Here is a 22,961-nt window from a genome sequence, read left to right on the forward strand (position 1 = left end):
GGACGTCGATCCCAGCGTCTCGCTCAGTCTGACTCTGTGCGTAGAGTTACTGCTGCTTTTCCTGCTTCTGCCATTGAAGCCAGTGCTGGGCAGCGGCGAGTGGACGTTTCTGGATCTAAGTCCTGCTTTTCTCTGTCTGAGCATGCCCAGGGCAGGATCTCCCGTTGGAGATCGAGGGTCACATGCTCAGGTATTGCAGCACATCCCATTGGTCCTCTTGGCAGGTCCTGAAAGGGCAAAACTTCTGGAGCTGCTTCCTGTGCTGCTACTATATAAACTGCGCATGACCGCACGGCCATGTGCTAGTATTGTCTTGTAAATATGTGTGTGTGTTGTGAGTGATAGTCGCTCTTTAAATAACCCTCCCTATTGAATGTCTGTTCGCGGAAGGTGTATGTTTGCTGTCTAGCGCCCGACTTATCCAACAGCACGAAACACACATTACAGCTACTAGTTGCTGTGTCCGCCACTACGGCGCCGTGCGCTTGCTCTGCGCTTTCCTGACCCAAGCCTGGGTGGTTAGTGGCGTCTGACAGTGCGGCACCGCACGCACTCTTGTGCCTTTATATTATTATTTTTGTTCCTCTGACACACCCAGTTGCGGTGTTGTGCCAGCAAGTGTCTAATCGGACTTCAATCCTGTGTAGGGGTTGAGTCCGCTGACTTCTTGCTCGCGTTTTATGTGCGGTACTGCGGTCCTGTGTCGCAACAGGATCGCTTCCTTCACGCAGGGTGAAGTTAACCCATGTGTGTATACTTAGTACCGCCATATAGTCCGTCTTACTAGCAGCAGGGTCTTTTACCTGCACGGTGGACCTCGGACTGCGAACGCACCTAGTTTCTTATTATCTATACTTGGTGCGTTCCGCCGGTCCTTAACAATATGTGATCAACTTGTGATTTACAGTTGACCTAGTGCAAAACTGCAAAAATGATGATCTGTGGTTTGCAGCAGTCTGTCATTATCAGCAATAGATAGATCTAGTCTTGTGATTTACAGCTGACCTAGTGCAAAACTGCAAAAATGATGATCTGTGGTTTGCATCAGGCTGTCATTATCAGCAATAGATATATCTAGTCTTGTGATTTACAGCTGACCTAGTGCAAAACTGCAAAAATGATGATCTGTGGTTTGCAGCAGTCTGTCATTATCAGCAATAGATAGATCTAGTCTGCTCTCATCTCTCACTGATTCTGCCTCACTCCTCCCACCAGCCCAAAACTGCAGCACATGCAGAACCAGCAGCAGTGTGATCCAGAGGAGCCATCACTGCTATCAGTACCCACAAAAGTATCACTGCTGCTGGCAGAGATAGTTGGTCCTGGAAGCCCAGAAGGCACAGCAGAAGGGTGAGATTCTGTCACTTGTACCACTTTGTGTTCTTGCTGAGAATGTATGATATGCTTTTGCAGTGGAGTCCGATGGGCCCCAGTGTGAAATTTGGCCCTTCCCCCCACACACACACGTTGGTCAGATGTATGGCCCCCTGTAGTGTTCTAAATTCTATAAAGACGTATGAATTGCCTCCCTCCCCCTTCATTATGTAGTAATGTCCCCCATACTGGTATATATGCCCATCATCCTGGTGAATATGTCTGCATCCTGGTATATATGTCCTAATGCTGGTATATATGGTCCCCATCCTAGTATGTATGGTCCACATGATCTCCATCCTGGTATTTATGCCCCCTTTCTGGTATATATGTCCCTATCCTGGTTTACATGGTCCCCAATCCTAGTGTATGTGTCCCCGTTCTGACCCTAATGCATAATTAAAAACAATAACATTCTACTCACCTTTCCTCTGCTCCCACGTCGCCCAGTGTCTTTTGTAGCCACCGCACAGCCCAGCAGCTGACATCGGAGTGTGCGCCATTTCATGCACCGCTCCCTGTGGCTGCACCTCTGATGTCAGCTCACAGCCAACGCGCCGGCAGCATGTATCGCAGTGCAGGGACCCCACGGGTCTCTGCAACATGATGCATGTCATCTGGATCTGCATCTTCAGTGAAGACGCAGATCCAGCAGAAGCAGGCACCTGTACCCCCTTGCCTGGTTGTGGACTTGATGCCTGCGACCACAGTCATTACACATCTATGTTTTTTTGTATTGGTGAACCAATAGTCTTATCTATCCCCATATTTGTTAATTTATTTTCAATAAAAGTGTATTTTGAGTTCATCTAAAGTATTCTATTTCTTCTTGTAGTGCTAACAATGGAGTTTTCAAAAAGCCAGAGAAACAACAAAGTTATGATTTACTTGGGGTTTGAATATCTTGCATTTCGTACTATCAACGCAGTGGTGACTTGGAGATGCCGACTGTACCGCTCTTCAAAGTGCCATTCAATTCTCAAAACAAAAGATGGCAACGTAGTTCAAGAACCAACAGAACATTATCATGACTCCTGCCCTCAAAAAGCAGAAGCAAACGTTGCCAGAAGCAAAATGAGAGAAGACATGAGAGCAGTAAGTGCTACTCCTCGCAACGTGATGGGAAACGTGTTATCTGCATTGAGCAATGATGTATTGGCCCATATGCCAAGACAATTATCTCTTGCTAGAAGCCTGGTCTATCATAGAACAGATGGTAATTTGCCTAACCCAAAAACTATACATTTTTGCATTCCTGAAAAGTATAGTCAACTGATACTTCATGATTCAGGAAAAGAAGATCGAAACAGAATTCTGGTTTTAGGAGATAGAGATCTTATGCTTGAACTGAACAAAGATATGATCTATGGAGATGGCACCTTTGATAAAGTGCCCAATATGTTTTACCAACTGTATACTTGGCATGCCAAGGTGGGTAACTCATATCCGCCATGTTTGTGCATTTTACTACAAAGAAAGGACATGAACACGTATAAGAGAATGTTTGAAATAATGAAGCTATTGATTCCAAATCTGGCACCTCAAAAGGTTTTAGTGGATTTTGAGAAGGCTTGTATGACTTCAGTAAGGATTGCCTTCCCACATGCTGATGTTAAAGGGTGTTATTTTCACCTTTGTCAGAGTCTCATTAGAAAAATAAAAAATGTTGCTTTGAAAACAGAATATGAATCTAATATCAACATAAAAATGACACTGAAGTCTCTTGCTGCATTAGCCTTTGTGCCAATTGAAGATGTGAGATGGTTTTTGATAAGCTTGCTGCCACATTCCCAGATGAAGAATGCTATAATGAGGTGCTCACATACTTTTTTTCTACATATATTGAGGGTGCAGCTGGTAGAGATCCTCAGTTTCCTATAAGAATATGGAATCATCATGATGCAGCCCTGGAACAGTCACCAAAAACCACTAACTGTTGTGAGTGATTTCACAAAGCTCTTAATTCCATGTTCCACTGCAGTCATCCCAGCTTGTGGTTTCTCTTTGATGGATTGCAGAAGGACCTGGCTTGCCACAAATTAACACTGGCTAATGCACAGGCGGGTTGCCTTGAGATAAAAAAGAGGAAGTATGAGGCGCTGTATCATATGGTGGCAACTTCTGTACAGGACTACCCCCAGGTTGAAGATAAACTAAAGTACTTAAGGAGAATAGCTAATTTGCCGTAAAATGGCTAAAGGTACCTTCACACTCAGCGACGCTGCAGCGATACCGACAACGATGTCGATCGCTGCAGCGTCGCTGTTTGGTCGCTGGAGAGCTGTCACACAGACAGCTCTCCAGCGACCAACGATCCCGAGGTCCCCGGGTAACCAGGGTAAACATCGGGTTACTAAGCGCAGGGCCGCGCTTAGTAACCCGATGTTTACCCTGGTTACATCGTAAAAGTAAAAAAAACAAACACTACATACTTACCTACCGCTGTCTGTCCCCAGCGCTCTGCTTCTCTGCACTCCTCCTGCACTGGCTGTGAGCACAGCGGCCGGAAAGCAGAGCGGTGCCATCACCGCTCTGCTTTCCGGCTGACCGACGCTCACAGGCTGTGCAGGAGGAGTGCATAGTAACATAGTAACATAGTAACATAGTTAGTAAGGCCGAAAAAAGACATTTGTCCATCCAGTTCAGCCTATATTCCATCATAATAAATCCCCAGATCTACGTCCTTCTACAGAACCTAATAATTGTATGATACAATATTGTTCTGCTCCAGGAAGACATCCAGGCCTCTCTTGAACCCCTCGACTGAGTTCGCCATCACCACCTCCTCAGGCAAGCAATTCCAGATTCTCACTGCCCTAACAGTAAAGAATCCTCTTCTATGTTGGTGGAAAAACCTTCTCTCCTCCAGACGCAAAGAATGCCCCCTTGTGCCCGTCGCCTTCCTTGGTATAAACAGATCCTCAGCGAGATATTTGTATTGTCCCCTTATATACTTATACATGGTTATTAGATCGCCCCTCAGTCGTCTTTTTTCTAGACTAAATAATCCTAATTTCGCTAATCTATCTGGGTATTGTAGTTCTCCCATCCCCTTTATTAATTTTGTTGCCCTCCTTTGTACTCTCTCTAGTTCCATTATATCCTTCATGAGCACCGGTGCCCAAAACTGGACACAGTACTCCATGTGCGGTCTAACTAGGGATTTGTACAGAGGCAGTATAATGCTCTCATCATGTGTATCCAGACCTCTTTTAATGCACCCCATGATCCTGTTTGCCTTGGCAGTTGCTGCCTGGCACTGGCTGCTCCAGGTAAGTTTATCATTAACTAGGATCCCCAAGTCCTTCTCCCTGTCAGATTTACCCAGTGGTTTCCCATTCAGTGTGTAATGGTGATATTGATTCCTTCTTCCCATGTGTATAACCTTACATTTATCATTGTTAAACCTCATCTGCCACCTTTCAGCCCAAGTTTCCAACTTATCCAGATCCATCTGTAGCAGAATACTATCTTCTCTTGTATTAACTGCTTTACATAGTTTTGTATCATCTGCAAATATCGATATTTTACTGTGTAAACCTTCTACCAGATCATTAATGAATATGTTGAAGAGAACAGGTCCCAGTACTGACCCCTGCGGTACCCCACTGGTCACAGCGACCCAGTTAGAGACTATACCATTTATAACCACCCTCTGCTTTCTATCACTAAGCCAGTTACTAACCCATTTACACACATTTTCCCCCAGACCAAGCATTCTCATTTTGTGTACCAACCTCTTGTGCGGCACGGTATCAAACGCTTTGGAAAAATCGAGATATACCACGTCCAATGACTCACCGTGGTCCAGCCTATAGCTTACCTCTTCATAAAAACTGATTAGATTGGTTTGACAGGAGCGATTTCTCATAAACCCATGCTGATATGGAGTTAAACAGTTATTCTCATTGAGATAATCCAGAATAACATCCCTCAGAAATCCTTCAAATATTTTACCAACAATAGAGGTTAGACTTACTGGCCTATAATTTCCAGGTTCACTTTTAGAGCCCTTTTTGAATATTGGCACCACATTTGCTATGCGCCAATCCTGCGGAACAGATCCTGTCGCTATAGAGTCCCTAAAAATAAGAAATAATGGTTTATCTATTACATTACTTAGTTCCCTTAGTACTCGTGGGTGTATGCCATCCGGACCCGGAGATTTATCTATTTTAATATTATTTAGCCGATTTCGCACCTCTTCTTGGGTTAGATTGGTGACCCTTAACCCCTTCCCGACCTTTGACGCATACGCTGCGTCATGAAAGTCGGTGCCATTCCGACCCATGACGCAGCATATGCGTCATGGAAAGATCGCGTCCCTGCAGGCCGGGTGAAATGGTTAACTCCCATTTCACCCGATCTGCAGGGACAGGGGGAGTGGTAGTTTAGCCCAGGGGGGGTGGCTTCACCCCCTCGTGGCTACGATCGCTCTGATTGGCTGTTGAAAGTGAAACTGCCAATCAGAGCGATTTGTAATATTTCACCTAAAAAACTGGTGAAATATTACAATCCAGCCATGGCCGATGCTGCAATATCATCGGCCATGGCTGGAAACACTTATGTGCACCCACCCCACTCCTCCGATCGCCCCCCCAGTCCCCCGATCTGTGGTCCGCTCCACTCCGTCCTGTGCTCCGCTCCCCCGTCCTCCTGCCCGCTCCCCCCGTGCACCAATCAGACCCCCCGCGCTCCAATCAAACCCCCCCGCACTCCGATCCCCCCCCGCACACAGCGACCCCCCCCCGTGCTCCGATCCACCCCCCCGCACAGCGATCCCTCACCCCGTGCTCCAATCCTCCCCCGTGCTCCAATCCTCCCTCCCGTGTTCCGATCCACCCCCCCCATGCTCCGATCCACCCCCCGTGCTCCGACGCCCCCCCCCGTGCCCTGATCTCCCCCCCTTATACTTACCTAGCCGCCCGAGGTCCGTCCGTCTTCTTTCCTGGGCGCCGCCATCTTCCAAAATGGCGGGCGCATGTGCAGTGCGCCCGCCGAATCTGCCGGCCGGCAGATTCGTTCCAGAGTGAATTTTGATCACTGAGATATAACCTATCTCAGTGATCAAAATAAAAAAAATAGTAAATGACCCCCCCCCTTTGTCACCCCCATAGATAGGGACAATAAAAAAAATAAAGATTTTTTTTTTTTTTTCACTAAGGTTGGGGTAAGAACTAGGGTTAGGGTTAGGGGTAGGGTTAGGGGTAGGGTTAGGGTTAGGGGTAGGGTTAGGGTTAGGGGTAGGGTTAGGGGTAGGGTTAGGGGTAGGGTTAGGGGTAGGGTTAGGGTTTCGGTATGTGCACACATATTCTGGTCCTATGCGGATTTTTCCGCAGCGGATTTGAAAAATCCACAGTGCTAAACCGCTGCCGATTTATGGCGGATTTACCGCGGTTTTTCTGCGCATTTCACTGCGGTTTTACAACTGCGATTTTCTATTGGAGCAGTTGTAAAACCGCTGCGGAATCCACAGAAAGAAGTGACATGCTGCGGAATGTAAACCGCTGCGTTTCCGTGCAGTTTTTCCGCAGCATGTGTACAGCGATTTTTGGTTCCCATAGGTTCACATTGAACTGTAAACTCATGGGAAACTGCTGCGGATCCGCAGCATTTTCTGCAGCGTGTGCACATACCTTTAGAATTAGGCTATGTGCACACGGTGCGGATTTGGCTGAGGATCCGCAGCAGTGTTCCATCAGGTTTACAGTACCATGTAAACATATGGAAAACCAAATCCGCTGTGCCCATGGTGCGGAAAATACCGCGCGGGAACGCTGCGTTGTATTTTCCGCAGCATGCCAATTCTTTGTGCGGATTCCGCAGCGTTTTACACCTGTTCCTCAATAGGAATCCGCATGTGAAATCCGCACAAAAAAACACTGGAAATCCGCGGAAAATCCGCAGGTAAAACGTAGTGCCTTTTACCCGCGGATTTTTCAAAAATGGTGCTGAAAAATCTCATACGAATCCGCAACGTTGGCACATAGCCTTAGGGTTGGGTTGGAATTAGGGTTGTGGTTAGGGTTAGGGGTGTGTTGGGGTTAGGGTTGTGGTTAGGGGTGTGTTGGGGTTAGGCTTGTGATTAGGGTTATGGCTACAGTTGGGATTAGGGTTAGGGGTGTGTTGGGGTTAGTGTTGGAGGTAGAATTGAGGGGTTTCCACTGTTTAGGCACTTCAGGGGGTCTCCAAACGCAACATGGCGCCACCATTGATTCCAGCCAATCTTGTATTCAAAAATTCAAATGGTGCTCCCTCACTTCCGAACCCCGACGTGTGCCCAAACAGTGGTTTACTCCCACATATGGGGTACCAGCATACTCAGGACAAACTGCGCAACAATTACTGGGGTCCAATTTCTCCTGTTACCCTTGAGAAAATAAAAAATTGCTTGCTAAAACATCATTTTTGAGGAAAGAAAAATGATTTTTTATTTTCACGGCTCTGCGTTGTAAACGTCTGTGAAGCACTTGGGGGTTCAAAGTGCTCACCACATATCTAGATAAGTTCCTTGGGGGGTCTAGTTTCCAAAATGGGGTCACTTGTGGGGGGTTTCTACTGTTTAGGCACACCAGGGGCTCTGCAAACGCAACGTGACGCCCGCAGACCATTCCATCAAAGTCTGCATTTCAAAAGTCACTACTTCCCTTCCGAGCCCTGCCGTGTGCCCAAACAGTGGTTTACCCCCACATATGAGGTATCGGCGTACTCGGGAGAAATTGCTCAACAAATTTTAGGATCTATTTTATCCTGTTGCCCATGTGAAAATGAAAAAATTGAGGCGAAAATAAATTTTTTGTGAAAAAAAAGTACTTTTTCATTTTTACGGATCAATTGTGAAGCACCTGAGGGTTTAAAGTGCTCACTAGGCATCTAGATAAGTTCCTTGGGGGGTCCAGTTTCCAAAATGGGGTCACTTGTGGGGGAGCTCCAATGTTTAAGCACACAGGGTCTCTCCAAACGCGACATGGTGTCCGCTAACGATGGAGATAATTTTTCATTCAAAAAGTCAAATGGCGCTCCTTCCCTTCCGAGCCTTACCATGTGCCCAAACAGTGGTTTACCCCCACATGTGAAGTATCGGTGTACTCAGGAGAAATTGCCAAACAAATTTTAGGATCCATTTTATCCTGTTGTCCATTTGAAAATGAAAAAATTGAGGCTAAAAAACTTTTTTTGTGAAAAAAAAGTACTTTTTCATTTTTACGGATCAATTTGTGAAGCACCTGGGGGTTTAAAGGGCTCACTATGCATCTAGATAAGTTCCTTGGGGTGTCTAGTTTCCAAAATGGGGTCACTTGTGGGGGAGCTCCAATTTTTAGGCACACGGGGGCTCTCCAAATGTGACATGGTGTCCGCTAAAGAGTGCAGCCAATTTTTCATTCAAAAAGTCAAATGGCGCTCCTTCCCTTCCAAGCCCTGCCGTGCGCCCAAACAGTGGTTTACCCCCACATATGAGGTATCAGCGTACTCAGGACAAATTGGACAACAACTTATGTGGTTCAGTTTCTCCTTTTACCATTGGGAAAATAAAAAAATTGTTGCTGAAAAATCATTTTTGTGACTAAAAAGTTAAATGTTCATTTTTTCCTTCCATGTTGATTCTGCTGCTGTGAAGCACCTGAAGGGTTAATAAACTTCTTGAATGTGGTTTTGTGCACCTTGAGGGGTGCAGTTTTTAGAATGGTGTCACTTTTGGGTATTTTCAGCCATATAGACCCCTCAAACTGACTTCAAATGTGAGGTGGTCCCTAAAAAAAATGGTTTTGTAAATTTCGTTGTAAAAATGAGAAATCGCTGGTCAAATTTTAACCCTTATAACTTCCTAGCAAAAAAAAATTTTGTTTCCAAAATTGTGCTGATGTAAAGTAGACGTGTGGGAAATGTTATTTATTAACTATTTTGTGTCACATAACTCTCTGGTTTAACAGAATAAAAATTCAAAATGTGAAAATTGCGAAATTTTCAAAATTTTCGCCAAATTTCCGTTTTTATCACAAATAAACACAGAATTTATTGACCTAAATTTACCACTAACATGAAGCCCAATATGTCACGAAAAAACAATCTCAGAACCGCTAGGATCCGTTGAAGCGTTCTTGAGTTATTACCTCATAAAGGGACACTGGTCAGAATTGCAAAAAACGGCAAGGTCTTTAAGGTCAAAATAGGCTGGGTCATGAAGGGGTTAATATAGGGTTTTCATTGTTTCTTGGGATTTCACCTAGCATTTCATTTTCCACCGTGAATACCGTGGAGAAGAAGGTGTTTAATATGTTAGCTTTTTCCTCGTCATCTACAACCATTCTTTCCTCACTATTTTTTAAGGGGCCTACATTTTCAGTTTTTATTCTTTTACTATTGATATAGTTGAAGAACAGTTTGGGATTAGTTTTACTCTCCTTAGCAATGTGCTTCTCTGTTTCCTTTTTGGCAGCTTTAATTAGTTTTTTAGATAAAGTATTTTTCTCCCTATAGTTTTTTAGAGCTTCAATGGTGCCATCCTGCTTTAGTAGTGCAAATGCTTTCTTTTTACTGTTAATTGCCTGTCTTACTTCTTTGTTTAGCCACATTGGGTTTTTCCTATTTCTAGTCCTTTTATTCCCACAAGGTATAAACCGCTTACACTGCCTATTTAGGATGTTCTTAAACATTTCCCATTTATTATCTGTATTCTTATTTCTGAGAATATTGTCCCAGTCTACCAGATTAAGGGCATCTCTAAGCTGGTCAAACCTTGCCTTCCTAAAGTTCAGTGTTTTTGTGACTCCCTGACAAGTGCCCCTAGTGAAAGACAGGTGAAAATGTACAATATTGTGGTCGCTATTTCCTAGATGCCCAACCACCTGCAGATTTGTTATTCTGTCAGGTCTATTAGATAGTATTAGGTCTAAAAGTGCTGCTCCTCTGGTTGGATTCTGCACCAATTGTGAAAGATAATTTTTCTTGGTTATTAGCAGAAACCTGTTGCCTTTATGGGTTTCACAGGTTTCACTTTCCCAGTTAATATCCGGGTAGTTAAAGTCCCCCATAACCAGGACCTCATTATGGGTTGCAGCTTCATCTATCTGCTTTAGAAGTAGACTTTCCATGGTTTCTGTTATATTTGGGGGTTTGTAACAGACCCCAATGAGAATTTTGTTACCATTTTTCCCTCCATGAATTTCGACCCATATGGACTCGACATCCTCATTTCCTTCGCTAATATCCTCCCTTAAAGTGGACTTTAGACAAGACTTTACATAGAGACAAACCCCTCCTCCTCTCCGATTTTTACGATCCTTTCTAAACAGACTGTAACCCTGTAAGTTAACTGCCCAGTCATAGCTTTCATCTAACCATGTCTCGGTTATTCCCACTATGTCAAAGTTACCTGTAGATATTTCTGCTTCTAGTTCTTCCATCTTGTTTGTCAGGCTTCTGGCGTTTGCAAGCATGCAGTTTAGAGGATTTTGTTTTGTTCCAATCTCCTCGCTGTGGATTGCTTTAGAAATGTTCTTACCTCCCATCTGAGTATGTTTTCCTGGGTCTTCTTTGTTCAAGTCTAATGTTTTTCTTCCCGTCCCCTCTTCTTCTAGTTTAACGCCCTCCTGATGAGTGTAGCGAGTCTTCTGGCGAATGTGTGTTTCCCAGGTTTGTTGAGGTGTAGTCCATCTCTGGCGAGGAGTCCATCATACCAGTAATTCACACCGTGGTCCAGGAATCCGAATCCTTGTTGTCTGCACCATCGTCTTAGCCAGTTGTTTGCATCAAGGATCCTGTTCCATCTCCTGGTGCCATGCCCGTCTACTGGAAGGATAGAAGAAAAAACTACCTGTGCATCCAGTTCCTTTACTTTCTTCCCCAACTCTTCAAAGTCTTTGCAGATTGTCGGTAGGTCTTTCCTTGCCGTGTCATTGGTGCCAACATGTATCAGAAGAAATGGGTGGACGTCCTTGGAGCTGAAGAGCTTTGGTATCCTATCGGTCACATCCTTGATCATCGCACCTGGAAGGCAGCATACTTCTCTTGCAGTTATGTCCGGTCTGCAGATGGCTGCTTCTGTGCCTCTCAGTAGTGAGTCTCCCACCACCACCACTCTTCGTTGCTTCTTGGCTGTACTTTTTGCTGTCACTTGTTGCTGTGTGCCCTTTTCTTTTTTGCTTGCTGGTATTGCTTCATCCTTAGGTGTGCCATCTTCATCCTCTACAAAGATTTGATATCGGTTCTTCAGTTGTGTGGTTGGTGATTTCTCCATGGTCTTCTTGCTTCTTTTGGTCACATGCTTCCACTCATCTGCTTTTGGAGGTTCTCTGACACTTTTTTCACCTTCTGTGACCAGTAGAGATGCTTCTGTTCTGTCTAGAAAGTCTTCATTCTCTTTGATGAGTTTCAAAGTTGCTATTCTTTCTTCCAGACCCCGCACCTTTTCTTCTAAAAGGGCCACTAGTCTACACTTCTGACAGGTGAAATTTGATTCTTCTTCTGGTCGGTCTGTGAACATGTAGCACATGCTGCAGCTCACCATGTAGGTTGTCACATCTGCCATGTTGCTCCTAGATCCTGCTGACTTGCTGTGTGTTTTCCTTCTTGTGTAATCTACTCAGCCAAGCTCTCTTGCAATAATATCCCACAGGCAAAAATTCGGCGATGCTTTCCAAGCAGCTGGTCCCAGCTGTACCCAACGATCTTCTAGCTTAGGGAGACTTCGCTTTTCCCAGAAGGCACCTGGAATATGCAAATTAGCCTCCTCAAGCTTGAATCCCTGGTTTGGCAATGCTTTCCAAGCAGCTGGTCCCGGCTGTACCCAACGATCTTCTAGCTTAGGGAGACTTCGCTTTTCCCAGAAGGCACCTGGAATATGCAAATTAGCCTCCTCAAGCTTGAATCCCTGGTTTGGCGATGCTTTCCAAGCAGCTGGTCCCGGCTGTACCCAACGATCTTCTAGCTTAGGGAGACTTCGCTTTTCCCAGAAGGCACCTGGAATATGCAAATTAGCCTCCTCAAGCTTGAATCCCTGGTTTGGCGATGCTTTCCAAGCAGCTGGTCCCGGCTGTACCCAACGATCTTCTAGCTTAGGGAGACTTCGCTTTTCCCAGAAGGCACCTGGAATATGCAAATTAGCCTCCTCAAGCTTGAATCCCTGGTTTGTGCAGAGAAGCAGAGCGCCGGGGACAGACAGTGGTAGGTAAGTATGTAGTGTTTTTTTTTTTACTTTTACGCTGGTAACCAGGGTAAACATCGGGTTACTAAGCGCGGCCCTGCGCTTAGTAACCCGATGTTTACCCTGGTTACCAGTGAAGACCGCTGGATCGGTGTCACACACGCCGATCCAGCGATGTCTGCAGGGAGTCCAGCGACGAAAAAAAGTTCTGGACTTTCCTCAGCGACCAACGATCTCCCAGCAGGGGCCTGATCGTTGGTCGCTGTCACACAGAACGATTTCCTTAACGATATCGTTGCTACGTCACAAAAAGCAACGATATCGTTTACGATATCGTTATGTGTGAAGGTACCTTAATTTGCAGGTATGCAGTGATTGTTTACTAAACCGGAGTTATTATTGTTATTATACCTCTTTAATAAACTGTTCCTGTTCAGGACTATCAGAAGGTGGCAAATTATTTCCAGGTGTACAATGATTGCTTAAAAAATCGAAGTTATTGTTGTTATTAGACCTCCTTAATAAACTGTTCTTAATAAACTTGTCGTTAATTTTCTGTGTGGGCAATTTTTGCCGACATTCTTCTGTGCTGCAGAGTATCTCACCTATAATTCTATATTATTCTCCTGCCCTGCAGAGCATCTCACCTATAATTCTATATTGTTCTCCTGATCTGCAGAGCATCTCACCCATAATTCTATATTATTCTCCTGCCCTGCAGAGAATCTCACCTATAATTCTATATTATTATCCTGCCCTGCAGAGCATCTCACCTATAATTCTATATTATTCTCCTGATCTGCAGAGCATCTCACCTATAATTCTATATTGTTCTCCTGCCCTGCAGAGCATCTCACATATACCTGAATACTATCCCCCTGTCCTGCAGAGCATTTAGCCTATAGCTCTATGCTATTCTCTGTTCTGCAGAGCATCTCACCTATAACTCTCTACTGTTTTCTTGTGAGTATTCATGTCTGTGGGCACTTTTCACATATGTGAACCTTGCACCTGAAATATCATAGATCTGAAACTTTGTGATGATGCAATTGGCAATTTTCTGTGTGGGGAATTTTCCGTGTGGGGAATTTTCCACGTGGGGAATTTTCCACGTGGGGAATTTTCCACGTGGGGAATTCTCCATGTGGGGAATTTTCCGTGTGGGGAATTTTCCATGTGGGGAATTTTCCATGTGGGGAATTTTCCATGTGGGGAATTTTCCTGTGGGCATTTTTCCTGTGGGCATTTTTCCTGTGGGCAATTTTCCTGTGGGCAATTTTCATGTGTGCATTTTTCTGGTCACCCTGGGCTTGGTGTCAGCCAGCTGCGGACAACCTAAAAAAAAATTACCCTAATTGCCTCTGCACCAGGGCAATCGGAATGAGCCGAGGCTAAGCGCCAAAATTGGCATATTAAATATGATATGCCACTTCTGGGACAGCGGACGGTTGATATTTGTAGGATAGGAATTCACAGCCTATTATTATAAGCCCACAGCTGTCTGCTTTCTCGTAGCTGTTTATTACAACTTGGGGGGACCCCACTCCCTTTTTTACATTTAATGTATTACAGATAAATAAACACATGAACAATACTAATTAATAAATAATAAATATAAATAATCCACAAGGTCTGCCGTAATAAAAATTGAGGTCTTGCGACGATCCCCATCTTCTTCATCCAGCGAATGGAGCTCCATTCAGAGAACATAAATCCACAGACTGGAGCAGTAGAGTCTGCTAGGTCTCATGCTGAGCTCAGCAAGAAACCAGCTGCTGTGAACTGAGGTGATGCCAATAAAATCACTTCAGTTCACAGCGGCCGGTTCTCAAAAGGGCAGTGCGAGTGCTAGACTGATGAGCGACCGTTTAACCTACAAGTATCAGCCTGCATCCGCCCCAAAAGTGGGGCATCATATTCCGATTGCCCTGGTGCGATGGTAATCAGTGTAAGTTTTTTGAGGTTGATGTCAGCAGCTGTCTGACACCAATACCAGGGGTTAGAAATGGAGAAGTGTGCGTCAGACCCTCCTATTGCTAACCCAGTAGTAAAAAGAAATAAACATACACAGAAAAGATTATTTGATTATTGGTTAAAAACACTCCAGGACAATTACCCTCTTTCATCAATTTATTAAAGATAAAACTTCATTGCCAGTCTGCTGTAGTCCAAGGGACTTGCAATAGTTCACATCGAGGTCCCACAATAGGAATCACCCAAAATTCCAGTGCATGGAGCTACATTGAGATAACAAAGCTTTATAGGCACTAACTGCAGAAGACATCTCTGGGTCTCGCAGCAGTCCGCGATACCCAGTAAGTGTCTGTGACCCTCGGTGACATCAGTAAGGTTACTACTTACTGCCGGTCAGAGCCACTGTGTGACAGTAGTTCCTCTGTGTGACTGCGCGTGAATCCACTGCGGTCCGCGATATCCAGCAGCTGACATCAGTAAGGTTACCACTGGTCAGAGCCGTATTTTGCCAAGCATTCACACAGAGGACCGCATGTGATCTGTTGGCTATTCGGGCAACCCATTGATTTGAATGGGGTTATTCTAAAGTTCAGCTGAACCCAACGGACCCAATTGTCCATGGGTGCTCTCCTCCCTGTCTGAGCATCATTCATGAGAGCAATTATCTGAGGTGCGGTGAGTTTGCATTTGATAACGCTGGTAACTGATGACCTTATCCTCTGCACCACAAGTAAATTTTGGCATAGCATTCAAATAAGCATCCTCATGAGGGCCAGTTTCCTCATAATAATAGATGGATTTTATGACTTCACTTCAGGATATCTTCAAAGTTCTAACTAGGGTTGAGCGAAACGGGTCGTTCATTTTCAAAAGTCGCCGACTTTTGGCAAAGTCGGGTTTCATGAAACCCGATCCGACCCCTGTGCGGGGTCGGCCATGCGGTACGCGACTTTCGCGCCAAAGTCGCGTTTCAATGACGCGAAAAGCGCCATTTCTCAGCCAATGAAGGTAAACGTAGAGTGTGGGCAGCGTGATGACATAGGTCCTGGTCCCCACCATCTTAGAGAAGGGCATTGCAGTGATTGGCTTGCTGTCCGCGGCGTCACAGGGGCTATAAAGGGGCGTTCCCGCCGACCGCCATGTTACTGCTGCTGATCTGAGCTTAGGGAGAGGTTGCTGCCGCTTCGTCAGAAGCAGGGATAGTGTTAGGCAGGGTCCATTAACCACCAAACTGCTTGTGCTGTAGCGATTTCCACTGCCCAACACCACCTTCGGTGTGCAGGGACAGTGGAAGCTACATTTTTTTTTCCTCAGCGCTGTAGCTCATTGGGCTGCCCTAGAAGGCTCCCTGATAGCTGCATTGCTGTGTGTACGCCGCTGTGCAAACCAACTGCTTTTTTCAAAGCACAAATCCTCTTGTTCCTTCCTTTCTGCACAGCTATCTTTTTTGTTTGTCCACACTTTTTATTTCATTTGTGCATCAGTCCACTCCTTATTGCTGCCTGCCATACCTGGCTGAGATTACTGCAGGGAGATAGTAATTGAAGGACACTCCCTGTTTTTTTTTTTTTTTTGTGGGAGATTAAGATTGGCATTTCTGCTAGAGTGCCATCCCTGTCTGTGTCATCTCTCACTCAGTGGGCCATAGAAAGCCTATTTATTTTTTTGCTTGATTTGGGTTCTAAAATCTACCTGAAAAAATCACTACATCAATCAGTGGGAGAAAAATATTGGCCTCAGGGCTTGTGTGCCACTCCTTACTCCTGTGTGTGCCATCTCTCACTCAGTGGGCCATAGAAAGCCTATTTATTTTTTTGCTTGATTTGGGTTCTAAATTCTACCTGAAAAAATCAATAAATCAATCAGTGGGAGATTAATATTGGCCTCTGGGCTTGTGTGCCAGTTTAATTTGTGCATCAGTCCACTCCTTATTGCTGCCTGCCATACCTGGCTGAGATTACTGCAGGGAGATAGTAATTGAAGGACAGTTCCTTTTTTTTTTTTTTTTTTGTGGGAGATTAAGATTGGCATTTCTGCTAGAGTGCCATCCCTGTCTGTGTCATCTCTCACTCAGTGGGCCATAGAAAGCCTATTTATTTTTTTGCTTGATTTGGGTTCTAAAATCTACCTGAAAAAATCACTACATCAATCAGTGGGAGAAAAATATTGGCCTCAGGGCTTGTGTGCCACTCCTTACTCCTGTGTGTGCCATCTCTCACTCAGTGGGCCATAGAAAGCCTATTTATTTTTTTGCTTGATTTGGGTTCTAAATTCTACCTGAAAAAATCAATAAATCAATCAGTGGGAGATTAATATTGGCCTTTGGGCTTGTGTGCCAGTCCTAAGCGTGCCATCTCTCTCTCTCAGATAGTGGGCCATAGAAAGCCTATTTATTATTTTTTTTATTGGGTTTATAAATTTTCCCTGGAAAAAAAAAAAAAAGTGGGAGATTAATATTGGCCTCTGGGCTTGTGTGCCAGTCCTGAGCGTGCCATCTCTCTCACAAATAGTGGGCCATAGAAAGCCTATTTATTTTTTGGGTTGATTTGGGTTCTAAATTCTACCTGAAAAAATCAATAAATCAATCAGTGGGAGATAAATATTGGCCTCTGGGCTTGTGTGCCACTCCTCACTCCTGTGTGCGTCATCTCTCACTCAGTGGGCCCTAGAAAGCCTATTTTTTGTTTTATTTGTTTTCTAAATTCTCCCTGAAAAAATCATTTTATTTTATTTGGTTTCTAAATTATTCCTGAAAAAATCATATTTTTTGTATTTTTTTTTCTAAAGTCTCCCTGAAAAAAAAAAAAAATCAAATCAGTGGGAGATTAATATTGCCCTTTCTGCTTGTGTGCCAGTCTTGACTCCTGGGTGTGCCATCTCTCTCTCTCTCTCCAATTGTGGGCCATAGAAAGCCTATTTATTTTTTTGCTTGATTTGGGTTCCAAAATCTACCTGAAAAAATCACTAAATCAATCAGTGGGAGATAAATATTGGCCTCTGGGCTTGTGTGCCACTCCTGACTCGTGTGTGCGTCATCTCTCACTCAGTGGGCCCTAGAAAGCCTATTTTTTGTTTTATTTGTTTTCTAAATTCTCCCTGAAAAAATCATTTTATTTTATTTGGTTTCTAAATTATTCCTGAAAAAATCATTTTTTTTGTATTTTTTTTTTCTAAAGTCTCCCTGAAAAAAAAAAAAAAAAATCAAATCAGTGGGAGATTAATATTGCCCTTTCTGCTTGTGTGCCAGTCTTGACTCCTGGGTGTGCCATCTCTCTCTCTCTCTCCAATTGTGGGCCATAGAAAGCCTATTTATTTTTTTGCTTGATTTGGGTTCCAAAATCTACCTGAAAAAATCACTAAATCAATCAGTGGGAGATAAATATTGGCCTCTGGGCTTGTGTGCCTCTCCTGACTCCTGTGTGCGTCCTCTCTCACTCAGTGGGCCATAGAAAGCCTATTTTTTTTTTATTTGTTTTCTAAATTCTCCCTGAAACAATCATTTCATTTTATTTGGTTTATAAATTCTTCCTTAAAAAATCATTTTTTTTTATTATTTTTTTTTTCTAAAGTCTCCCTGTTAAAAAAAAAAAAACAAATCAGTGGGAGATTAATATTTACATTTGCGCTTCAGTGACAGTCCTGCGTGTGTGGCATCTCTCTCATTTGTTGCCACCAACAACAGAGTGTGTAACATTGTGCCTGATTTTCGTTGTGGTCTCACCCACCTGTAAAGGGGTAGCTAAATCATACTGAAGTTATAGCTCACCGTGTAAGTTGTGTGACAGCAACAAATACCGTTAGTTTGGTAACGTTTTTAAAACAATGAGGAAGTCTGGTGGAAGAGGTCGTGGCCGGGGGCGTTCATTGTCAGCTTGTAATGAGGGTAGTGGTAGTGGTGGAGCATCAGGTGGTCGTGGGAAAAAAAATATTGCACCTAAGTCTGGAGCTGTGGAGCCAGGTTCGTCGTCTGGCTACACAAGGCCTCGAACGCTCCCTTTTCTGGGAGTAGGAATACCGCTTTTAAAGCCGGAGCAGCAAGAGCAAGTTTTGGCTTATCTTGCTGACTCAGCCTCTAGCTCTTTTGCCTCCTCTCGTGAAACTGGTAAAAGTAAAAGCAGCGCGTCGTTAGTGGATGTTCACGGTCAGGGACAAGTCGCTTCCTTGTCCTCTTCAGCAAAAACAACAACAGAGAAGAATGCAGCAGGCGACACAACGGGTTACTCCATGGAGCTCTTTACACATACCGTCCCTGGCTTAGAAAGTGAAGCAGTTAACAGTCCATGCCCATTACAAGTTGAATCTGACATGGAGTGCACTGATGCACAGCCACAGCCAGACTACTATGCTGGTCCTTTGACTCAGACCACAACATTTCCCTCGCAGGGTGCTGATCAAGAATCAGACCCTGATGAGACTCTGTTGCCCCATCACGAACGCTATACCACCGACCGACACGGTGACACAGACGAAGTTGCACACGAGCTACAAGAAGAGGTAATAGATGACCCAGTTCTTGACCCTGATTGGCAGCCATTGGGGGAACAGGGTGCAGGCGGCAGCAGTTCTGAAGCGGAGGAGGAGGGGCCGCAGCAGGCATCAACTTCGCAACAGGTTCCATCTGCCGGGCCCGTATCTTGCCCAAAACGCGTGGCAAAGTCAAAACCTGTTGGAGTACAGCGTGGCCATCTGGTTAAAGCTCAGTCTGCAATGCCTGAAAAGGTATCCGATGCTAGAAAGAGTGCAGTCTGGCATTTTTTTAAACAACATCCAATTGATCAGCGCAAAGTCATCTGTCAAAAATGTTCAACTACCTTAAGCAGAGGGCAGAATCTGAAAAGTCTCAATACAAGTTGCATGCATAGACATTTAACCACCATGCATTTGCAAGCTTGGACTAACTACCAAACGTCCCTTAAGGTTGTAGCACCCTCGGCCAATGAAGCTAGTCATCAACGCAACATCCATTCCGGCAGTGTAGGGCCACCATTTTCTGCACCACTTGCAGTATCTGTGCAGGTTTCTTTGCCAGGCCAAAGCAGTCAGGGTCAGGGAATCACCAGTTTCGTAGTAGGAAACACTGCATCTAGGGCACCGGCGGCAACAATACCATCTCCCACCGTCTCTCAGTCTGCCATGTCCACCGGCACCCCCGCTAGTTCCACGATCTCCAGCTCTCCAGTCCAGCTCACCCTACATGAGACTATGGTTAGAAAAAGGAAGTACTTAGCCTCGCATCCGCGTACACAGGGTTTGAACGCCCACATAGCTAGACTAATCTCGTTAGAGATGATGCCCTACCGGTTAGTTGAAAGCGAAGCTTTCAAAGCCCTGATGGACTACGCTGTACCACGCTACGAGCTACCCAGTCGACACTTTTTTTCCAGAAAAGCCATCCCAGCCCTCCACCAGCATGTTAAAGAGCGCATCGTCCATGCACTCAGGCAATCTGTGAGCACAAAGGTGCACCTGACAACAGATGCATGGACCAGTAGGCATGGCCAGGGATGTTACGTGTCCATCACGGCACACTGGGTAAATGTGGTGGATGCAGGGTCCACAGGGGACAGCAAGTTTGGGACAGTTCTGCCTAGCCCACGGTCTAGGAAACAGTTGGCTGTAGCTGTTCGCACCCCCTCCTCCTCCTCCTCGTCCTCCTGCAGAAGCGAGACCTCGTCCACAGACCGCAGTCGCACAACCACTCCATCCGCAGCTGCCACTGTTGCACACCAGGTCTCCCATTATGGGGCAGCTACTGGCAAACGTCAGCAGGCTGTATTGGCTATGAAGTGTTTGGGCGACAACAGACACACCGCTGAAGTTCTGTCCGAGTTCTTGCAGAAAGAAACGCAGTCGTGGCTGGGCACTGTAGATCTTGAGGCAGGCAAGGTAGTGAGTGATAACGGAAGGAATTTCATGGCTGCCATCTCCCTTTCCCAACTGAAACACATTCCTTGCCTGGCTCACACCTTAAACCTGGTGGTGCAGTGCTTCCTGAAAAGTTATCCGGGGTTATCCGACCTGCTCCTCAAAGTGCGTGGACTTTGCTCACATATCCGCCGTTCGCCCGTACACTCCAGCCGTATGCAGACCTATCAGCATTCTTTGAACCTTCCCCAGCATCGCCTAATCATAGACGTTGCAACAAGGTGGAACTCAACACTGCACATGCTTCAGAGACTGTGTGAACAGAGGCGGGCTGTTATGTTTTTGTGGGAGGATACACATACACGGGCAGGCAGTAGGATGGCAGACATGGAGTTGTCAGGTGTGCAGTGGTCGAAGATTCAAGACATGTGTCAAGTCCTTCAGTGTTTTGAGGAATGCACACGGCTGGTTAGTGCAGACAACGCCATAATAAGCATGAGCATCCCCCTAATGCGTCTGCTGATGCAAAGTTTGACGCACATAAAGGATCAGGCGTCTGCAGCTGAGGAAGAGGAAAGCCTTGATGACAGTCAGCCATTGTCTGGCCAGGGCAGTGTACAGGACGAGGTAGCGGGCGAACAGGAGGAGGAGGACGAGGAGGATGATGGGGATGATTATATTTTTAATGAGGAAGCTTTTCCGGGGCCAGTGGAAATTGTTGGCGCGGCAAGGCCGGGTTCTGGTTTTTGGAGGGACACAAGTGACGTGGATTTGCCTGAAACTGCCCCTCAACCAAGCACAACCACAGATTTGAGAACTGGAACTTTGGGCCACATGGCGGATTATGCCTTACGTATCCTCAAAAGGGACACACGCATAACAAAAATGATGAACGATGACGATTACTGGTTGGCCTGCCTCCTTGATCCTCGCTATAAAGGCAAATTGCAAAATATAATGCCACATGAGAACTTGGAACTAATATTAGCAACCAAACAATCAACTCTTATTGACCGTTTGCTTCTGGCATTCCCTGCACACAGCGCCCGTGATCGTTCTAACACGAGCTGCAGGGGCCAGCAGACCAGAGGTGTTAGAGGGGCAGAAATCAGAAGTGGCGTTGGCCAGAGGGGTTTTCTGACCAGGTTGTGGAGTGATTTTGCTATGACCGCAGACAGGACAGGTACTGCAGCATCAATTCAAAGTGACAGGAGACAACATTTGCCCAGTATGGTTACTAACTATTTTTCATCCCTTATCGACGTTCTCCCTCAACCGTCATTCCCATTTGATTACTGGGCATCAAAATTAGACACCTGGCCAGAATTGGCAGAATATGCATTGCAGGAGCTTGCTTGCCCGGCAGCTAGTGTCCTATCAGAAAGAGTATTCAGTGCTGCAGGTTCAATACTAACAGAAAAAAGGACTCGTCTGGCTACCCAAAATGTAGATGATCTAACCTTCATTAAAATGAACCACAACTGGATTTCGAAATCTTTTGCCCCACCTTGCCCGGCTGACACCTAGCTTTCCTATGTAAAGGTCTTGCCTGTGGACTATTCTGAACGACTTTTCCAATCTCGTAATTTGCAGCACCTGATTGTCCAGCATCCGACATGTTAACACCTCCCTAAATGGCCAAAGTCCCCACACGGGGCCGTGGTATCGCCACTTGGCGCCAGCACCCGTGAGAGTACTGTTTGTCTGAAGAGGTGGGTGTGCCCGCTTTTGGTCGACGGCACTGCCACTAGGTCCCTCATAGTACAATAAAGTGTCTGGCGGTGGTGGTGCGCACCCAACGTCAGACACACCGTTGTAATATGAGGGGCCCTGGGCCTGTACCGCCGGCCACAAGACAGTCCCCCCCCCAGGTCAAACAGTGCTCTACCACTTGCAAAATTTTCTCTCACAGCTCCACCAATGTTTAGTCTATGCGCTGACATCCTTCAATGCCTGGCACTGTCAATACCATTGTATTGACATTTTTCTTATGTTAGGCCTTCGAAGCCTGTCTGCGGTCACTCCTTCCACTAGGCCTCCACTGACCTGTCTACTGCTGCCCGTGTTCCCCTGGAACCAATTTTAAATTGCCTACAGCCAGCCCAATTTATTATGTTAGGGCTTCGAAGCCTATCTGCGGTCCCTCCTTCCACTAGGCCTCCACTGACCTGTCTACTGCTGTCCGTGTTCCCCTGGAACCAATTGAAAATTGCCTACATCCCAATTTTTGTTATGTTAGGCCTTCGAAGCCTGTCTGCGGCCCGTTCTTTCCACTACTACTACACTGACCAGGCCACTGCTGCCCGTGTTCCCCTGGAACCAATTTTAAATTGCCTACAGCCAGCCCAATTTATTATGTTAGGCCTTCAAAGCCTGTCTGCGGTCCCTCCTTCCACTAGGCCTCCACTGACCTGTCTACTGCCGCCCGTGTTCCCCTGGAACCATTTTTAAATTGCCTACAGCCAGCCCAATTTATTATGTTAGGGCTTCGAAGCCTGTCTGCGGTCCCTCCTTCCACTAGGCCTCCACTGACCTGTCTACTGCTGCCCGTGTTCCCCTGGAACCAATTTTAAATTGCCTACAGCCAGCCCAATTTATTATGTTA

The 22,961-nt window shown here is 45.5% G+C and overlaps 1 protein-coding gene across 1 annotated transcript; it reads left to right on the top strand.

Annotated features, from left to right (window-relative positions):
• Positions 1 to 1,253: 1,253 nt before the first annotated feature.
• On the top strand, positions 1,254 to 3,549 carry LOC138658060 (uncharacterized). The gene is made up of 2 exons (XM_069745627.1): positions 1,254 to 1,350; positions 2,210 to 3,549. The coding sequence occupies exon 2, from the start codon at positions 2,218 to 2,220 to the stop codon at positions 3,253 to 3,255; it is 1,038 nt and encodes a 345-aa protein (XP_069601728.1). The 5' UTR covers positions 1,254 to 1,350; positions 2,210 to 2,217; the 3' UTR covers positions 3,256 to 3,549.
• The last annotated feature ends 19,412 nt before the right edge of the window (positions 3,550 to 22,961 follow it).

The sequence above is a fragment of the Ranitomeya imitator genome, chromosome 1 (assembly GCF_032444005.1).
Source record: "Ranitomeya imitator isolate aRanImi1 chromosome 1, aRanImi1.pri, whole genome shotgun sequence".
NCBI lineage: Eukaryota > Metazoa > Chordata > Amphibia > Anura > Dendrobatidae > Ranitomeya > Ranitomeya imitator.

Excerpts from the sequence above, each read along its gene's own strand:
- LOC138658060 (XM_069745627.1), top strand. The coding sequence starts at position 2,218 with ATGGAGTTTTCAAAAAGCCAGAGAAACAACAAAGTTATGATTTACTTG.